Here is a 7,433-nt window from a genome sequence, read left to right as displayed (position 1 = left end):
AATGACGCAGATAGTAATTGGCTGGGCCACTGGCCTTTCTTCCAATCAAAAATAGCCTTCTATAACTTGGCGGGAGTTTGCGTGAAACTTGAAATGTCAACATGCTCGCGGATAAAGTTTTGGAATTAATTCGTGAATTGAAACGAACGGTTGATGGCACTTTGCCTCCATACAACGTGAGTAAATATGGGCTTAAACACTAAGACGTTTTGCTTGACAAAATCGAAGAATATGTACACACACATCACTCTCATAATATCCAGCTGATAACGTATCATGTCATTAATTTCATTAAACGAGTTGGCAGGAGCTGCTAAACCATACAATTCGTTTGATCTGATAACAGTAGGAATTGTTCTCCTTCCTTGAAATATAATTTGGAACAAGAGATGTTTGTTTTCAACAGGAGGATGGAGTGCGTCAGGTGTTGGAGGAGATGAAAGCCTTGTTTGAACACAATCAGAGGGATGTGTAAGTTAGCCTTATAAATCTCTACTGCTTGCTAAATCATGTCAATCAGTTTGATGTAATTGCTTATTCTTTAACGTCTTTCACTTCCACTCTAAAATATATTTCTTTGTGTACGAAAGTCCTTTAGAACCATATTGGTATTTTGTTTTTTCTCTTTTAAAAGTCGAAATTACGACTTTTTCTTGTAATTACGACTTTTAAAAGAGAAAAAAACAAATAACCAATATGGTCCAAATGGGCTTTTGTATCTGTGTACAGAGTATATACTATTTATTATTAAAGCTGAAGGGGTCGTCGCCACTTTCTGTATACAGAAATGTACCCTAGCCAAAATCAAAATGCAGAACAGAATCCTAGGATGAGTCCATTGTGCATTGCGTAGTGCCCATAACCAGTTCCTAACTCTGAACATGGAAGATTTTCCTCAGTTTCTGGATCGGTACTGTCATAATAATGTAGCAGATGATTCCAGCGTGCTATATAAAATAAAACAGCATACACATTAGAGTACGTACAGTACTCTTATATTCCAGAATGCACTCATCATCTTTCGAACTAGAACTACAACATGAAAGTTATCGGGTTTGGTTTCAGGTTGAGAAAAATGGTCTCATCTGTGAAGCACATGTCACCTCTACAAAGCCTTAACATTAACAACTGTATTAAAATGATTTACATGAAGTGGGAAATTAATAATTTACTATTTGGGAATTTTTACTGTCATGGTCCAAATATCTACCTCATTGTAGGTCCAAATAAACTTGATAAATGCCTGTTTGTTTATGATCTCAAATGAATAGCCATTAAATGTTTTCTAGAATAACCATAATAACATGTTGGTGGTGCCAGCACACCCATAGTCAGTGACTGGACCACATGGATCTTGTTACCATGGTTACAAGAGTGTATCTCTGATGTTTCTATAGCGTTTATCACACTGTAAACCAAGCACTGATATACAATGTTTCAGGAGTGCCACAGTTGCTGGAGAAAGTGGACTATTTTCAGGGGTTCAACTGCGACATTCAGCACTTGAAAGGAACAAACGATGTTTGTTAGCATATTTGTAAGTGTTTCACATCTACGCTGTCAAGAATAGTGCAACACCTCGTAGTAACACTAGCCCACTGCAAGGGAGAAAGAGCTTGGCCTAACAAGTCACCCAAAACTCAGTGTCATCATTTATTGCACTACCAACGTATGGATAACATTTTAGTGTCAATAAAAGATACAAATTTATTTGATCGATACTAAATTATTAATTCACTGCCACTGAAACGTTAACATTTATTAAGATTGTCACTGTTAAGTTGGACATAAAGGAGACAGGAGATTCCATTTTGAACATTCAGTGAATCAGCCTAGTTAATATTTATCATTAAGGTGATTAATTGCTCATAATTTTTATCTATACACATACAGAATAATTCATTTTATTTTTTATTAATATATAGTGGTACTTTTGAGTCAATAAAATAAATTAAACTTTACGCCCACTCTCAAAAGTCAACATTGTTTGCGTTTATGATGAAATTGGCATCAGGAATTGGAGCTGCACACATTTGGATGTCTTGTTTATTGTTTAATGCCACACTCAGCAGTAGTCCAGCTGAATGACGGCAATCCGTAAATAATTAACTCTGGACCAGACAAACCAGTGATTGACCTCATGAGCATCTATGTACACAATTTGGATATGATAACTTTTGGATGTCTGCTAGTCTGTGTCAACTCACACCCTTGTGTTCATGTGTATGGAACTTTTCTGGAGTGTTTAAACAATATGTTTTTAAGTAAATCGATCACCAATTAATGCAGGAACATGATGAAAGAGCGCATGTTGTTAGATGCCACAGGCCACTTACTTATAGCTGTATCACATCAGCCAGTAATAAAAAATCAAGGCAAACCAGTGATTGATATAAAGAGCATTCAGTATGTTCATGATGTTTAATGATGCAAGTGAGTAAAGAATATCAGACAATGACATGGACAGTTTGTACTTGAATTTTATTTCCGATCAGAATAGAAAGATCAGTGATGTTTAATGTGAAGGTTACAACTGAATTATTACTTTTGAATCGATCCTTACAGCCATACTTTTTGTGTCACAATGCATGTTGTTTGAATCCATTCTCAAACTTTGTGTGTGTTTATGACACATTATTTTGTGGGGCGGTCGGGTAGCCTAGTGGTTAAAGCGTTCGCTCGTCACGCCGAAGACCCGGGTTCGATTCCCGACATGGGTACAATGTTTGAAGCCCATTTCTGGTGTCCCCCGCCGTGTGTTGCTGGAATATTGCTAAAAGCGGCGTAAAACCATACTCACTCACTCACATTATTTTGTACCTGGTAAAACAATATGGTCCATATGATTCTGACCAGCTTTGAACATTTGAAACTGAGTGATTTCATATACTGATCACAAGTTCTTGTTCAAATGACTCTTAGCATTAGACATGTTAGAATTGGGTTTGTATTTATTTACAGATACAATCGCTTGGTGCAGATTCGCAAGATGAGATGGGAGTTCGGGAGTGTTCTTCCAGCGGACATCAAATATAACTTGTGTGAACAAGAGGTACAGTTACAGGGGGCGGGACGCCACGAACATGTTGACAGTGATTTTTATACCTTTCCTAGAGAGATTTGTGAGCATGTGAAAAGATTCCACGCTGGTTGACGATCAGATAATTTTTACTTTCATGAAGAATATCATTAATGATAATAAGAGCCTTCATCATGTTCATCCCACTAGTCTACATGACAACCGGGGCGGTCGGGTAGCCTAGTGGTTAAGCGTTCGCTCGTCACGCCGACGTTCCGGGTTCGATTCCCGACATGGGTACAATGTGTGAAGCCCATTTCCGGTGTCCTCCGCTGTGGTATTGCTGGAATATTGCTAAAAGCGGCGTTAAACCATACTCACTCACTCACTCACTACATGACAACCAAGCGGCGTCACACTGCTAGTTGTAAGGGGAATCTGGGGATCGGGTGGACACAATGGCTGCTAAGTATGACCTGTACTTTGATGTGTGACCACAGGGAAGCTGAGGTGAAATGGGGTTTAACGTCGCGGTCAAGATTATTGCACTTCCATGGCAACTTTCATGCATGTGTGTGTGTGTCTGATGGATTACTCCGGACAAATAAAAGTTTTATTGTGCTAGTCCATTGAAATACTATGCCACAGGTTAACATGGATAGCCACTCAGACACATCATAGTGACTCCAAGCTCACCAGTCCGGTTTTATCCACTTAATGCTAGGCAGGGTAACCCACATGAAAGACCAGCTAACAGTTGTGACATTGTTGACTGTGTCACTGAACCTTTACCTGGTGTGTATTGTTACTTCCACAAACTTACCTCCCGTTTGTGTGATTCAGACTTGAATACTCTACTGGCTCTTGTGACAAACATCAAAATACGTGTTAATCCAAAATGAAATCCTCCGGATTGTGAAATGTCCAGAGTGGCAGTGTGGGTTCGAATCCCGTACAAGATGCAACCCCAAAAAAAGTACGAGAATCTGTACTTTACTGGAAACTGTAATCCCAAATATAACATTTGTTACATTTGACCGCTTTCGACATGGCATTGTCTGTTCAAAATTCATTTGTCATTTTCGTGCGTGCGTGTGCCAGACAATGTATTGATGTATATTGTGAGCACAGATCCATGCCATCGTGGCAGAAGGACATGGCTTCCAAGTCACTGAGTTACCTGGTGATTCTGATTCCTTGTTATTGATCACTATTGACTGAATGACAAACAATTTCCTATCTTTATTTTTTGGCAGATACAGTGGTTTAGTCGGTATAACAAGATGTTGGCCAGCTACATGCGATCGATTGGAGATGCTGGTGGCCTTGACCTGACACAGGATCTGAAACCTCCAAAAACATTGTATGTCGAAGTGAGGTGTCAGGTCGATCATGGCGAGTTTGAAACTCAAGATGGAAATGTCATTGTCCTCAAGAAGAACAGCCAGGTAGACAATTTCAGATCAGTGTTGTAGCACTAGGCATTGCATTCACAAGATCCAACAAGAGCTTACCGGGATTTATCTAGATCTGTTTAGAGTCTGCAGCCAGTGTTTTAACAAGTTCCCAAATTGGAATTATTTTTATTTAAATTAATGTGATAAAGTTATAACTAATTTTATGTCTTTGTAGAGGTGACTTGTATATCTGATATTTAAAGATTTTTTCTCAAGGGCACTTTGTTTGGAATCCCATAGGTTGCCCAGTTATCTCTGGCACGCCAATTCGCTGTGCTTAGTGGTCAGGCTCGATGACTTGTTGATGTATGTCATCGTATCCCAAATGTGTAGATCGATGCTCATCATATCAATCACTGGATTGTATGGTTTAGACTCGATTAATTATATACCTTCATCATGTAGCTGGAATATTGCTGAGTGTGGCATTTAACAACAAACAAACTCTTAGCAAACCAACAAAATCTTTAACTGTGGGTCTGAAGCCCAGTTTACCCCAACTATGTTCCTAGGCTTGTCAGCACCATACCCTTGCATGGGTTTTGCTAAAGGGGCAAAGTGACACCTGCATCACTTCAGGCACATGAGGGGGCACGGGTGGCCCAGTTGTCTAAGGCGCCACGATTCGCTGTGCAGAGTTGCGTCCCTTGGGCACGCCAGAAACCTATGATTGTGGGTTTGACTCCCGGTTCGCCCCGATTATGTTTCTAGGTTTGTCAGCACCATACCCATGCTCGTGGGTTTCACCGAAGTGGTAAACGTCTGAGACCTGCATCACTTCGGGTTTCCTCCCACATTAAGCTGACACGCCGTGATATAACTGGAATACTGTTAAAAGCGGCGTTGAACCCATCTCACTCACTCACCCACTCAGGCACATGAAGCTGACGTGTCTGATGTAACTGGAACACGGTTCACAGGGGTGTTAGGCTAACTCAATCACTAGGGACCAGAAATATACATTGATTTATCTGACATACCGTATTCGACTTAATACGTGCCCAGGGCGCTCACAAAATTAGATATAGGGAGCTCTTATGAGAATATTATTTTGGTGAAAAAAACAGAGTTAAATTTCGTGGTTTATAGTGACAGCCGGAAATGTTTATGTACGACGGATATATTTTTCCAGAATTTAATTGTCAATAATAAAGGGTGCTTATAACAAAGGAGTGCAAATAGGGGAAGGAAGCAGTGCGTATTATATGCGAATTGGGGTCAGAAGGGGTGCTAATTGGGTTTGTTCACTAGCCAATATATTAACAAATCTCGATGTGGGCGCTTATTAGAGTGAGGCGCTTATTACGTCGAATACGGTAATGACTTATCTGATGAAATGATAATACAAAATAAGTCTACTGGGGCCGTGAAATAACATGGTGTTAAACAATATGTCGAGTTAAAGACTATGTGAACAAGGTTCCATAGAATAAGTCCATGTTGCTTGTCTGTTGCAGCACTTCCTGCTGCGGTCCGAGTGTGAACACCTCATCAGACAAGGCATCCTAGAGCATATAGTGCACTGATGAACACAGCATCATCAACATCTGTACAAACTGTAAATTATGTTTAGTGTCACTTTAAAAATTATGAATTTTATACTATAAATGCTTTTTTGTTTTTTGTTTTAAGCACTAAGGTTAAAGGGCAAGTTCACATGGAAATGAACCTATTTTTCTTGTACTTTTTCCACATTAAAAGTGTTAACCTAGTAGTGTCATAGACAAAAATATAAAAATATCACAATTAATTAACATATGTTTTGCATTAAAACGATTTATATTTTTCACATTTACCAAGTGTTCTATTTTCATAACAAAAACACGATGGCTTATGCCCCTTGCAATATGACGTCATTGGTGCCAATTGATAAACATTATGACGTCATGCTATGTTAGAGCCGCTTCACGTGGTGTAGGTACAGCTGTGTGATTCTAGCGTCTCAGATGCCAGCCAGCATAGTGTTATGCTGAGTCATCACTGCGCCGGAGTGTGTCGTAGGCCATGTTGTTTTACCGAAAACTGGTACTTGATATCTTTTGCGTTGAGAATAGACAGGGATCCAGTTGAATTGGCACCAATTACGTCATAATCTAAGGGGGATAACTCAGGCCTGTTTAGCTCGAAAAACGAAGGCCTCATAACGGCATATCATTTTCACACTATTGTGAGCTTCCTACTTTCACTGTGAAAAAAATGAGTTTACATTTCAAACACAGATATAAACTAATTCTAAAATTGCGTTTTGTTTAGAAAAAGAAAGAAAGTGAATTTTGCGTGTACACTTCCCCTTTAAGGTCTTATTAACAATTGCCTCACTAGGATAAGGACTGACGCTGGTAAATATAAAGGAACCACCCTTTTTTTTATCTTTTAAAGTATGAGATCATGCAATATCTCTGAGGATATATCACTACAATGAAATTGCATCCCAATACTTTTCAGGACATCATCAGTTACCATGACGACAATCAAATGACATCACTTATCATCTCTCTGCAACTTAAGCTTGTTACTAGTGTTAGCTGTGTTTTTTACACTGAAGACACTGGTTAATACTGTATACAAACTGAAAAGGTTGAAAGTATGATTTTTTTATTGATAAACAGAATCTCAGTAGAGCGTCACCTTTGTCTTTTGATATGAAATACATCAACACTCGTAACTAAAAATTTCAAATTCCTCTGCAAGCCTCAGGGTTTTAAACTTTTGGCAATACGAGTTGATACATTTTATATCAAAAGACACTGGGTGAGATTCCCTATATATCACAAATGTCCATGTAATATTTGGAACTATCAACATATGACATCACCATTTGCTATTCTGGTGGGGCTGGGTGATGGGATTTTATCAAAAAGAAATATATTTTAACCCGAAACTCTTGAACAAAAATACTAATGCTTCAGACTGTTGGAAAAAATGAAAATTGCCTCCACCAAAATTACATTGCTGCA

The 7,433-nt window shown here is 38.9% G+C and overlaps 1 protein-coding gene across 1 annotated transcript; it reads left to right on the top strand.

The window, feature by feature from the left end:
- Window positions 1-35: 35 nt before the first annotated feature.
- Window positions 36-6,084, top strand: LOC124134793 (DNA replication complex GINS protein PSF1-like). The gene is made up of 6 exons (XM_046499834.2): window positions 36-176; window positions 407-471; window positions 1,442-1,537; window positions 2,962-3,052; window positions 4,276-4,467; window positions 5,934-6,084. The coding sequence occupies exons 1-6, from the start codon at window positions 102-104 to the stop codon at window positions 6,000-6,002; spliced, it is 588 nt and encodes a 195-aa protein (XP_046355790.1). The 5' UTR covers window positions 36-101; the 3' UTR covers window positions 6,003-6,084.
- The last annotated feature ends 1,349 nt before the right edge of the window (window positions 6,085-7,433 follow it).

This window comes from Haliotis rufescens, unplaced genomic scaffold (genome assembly GCF_023055435.1).
Source record: "Haliotis rufescens isolate VD_foot unplaced genomic scaffold, xgHalRufe1.0.p SCAF_3, whole genome shotgun sequence".
NCBI classification, from domain to species: Eukaryota; Metazoa; Mollusca; class Gastropoda; order Lepetellida; family Haliotidae; genus Haliotis; species Haliotis rufescens.
Note: the sequence above shows the minus strand (reverse complement) of the source record. Positions and strands in the feature narration are given on the sequence as shown.

Coding starts and splice junctions, on each gene's coding strand:
- LOC124134793 (XM_046499834.2), top strand. CDS start 102: ATGCTCGCGGATAAAGTTTTGGAATTAATTCGTGAATTGAAACGAACG. Junction 1,538..2,961: donor CGATGTTTGTTAGCATATTT/GTAAGTGTTTCA, acceptor ATTTATTTACAG/ATACAATCGCTTGGTGCAGA. Junction 3,053..4,275: donor ATAACTTGTGTGAACAAGAG/GTACAGTTACAG, acceptor ATTTTTTGGCAG/ATACAGTGGTTTAGTCGGTA.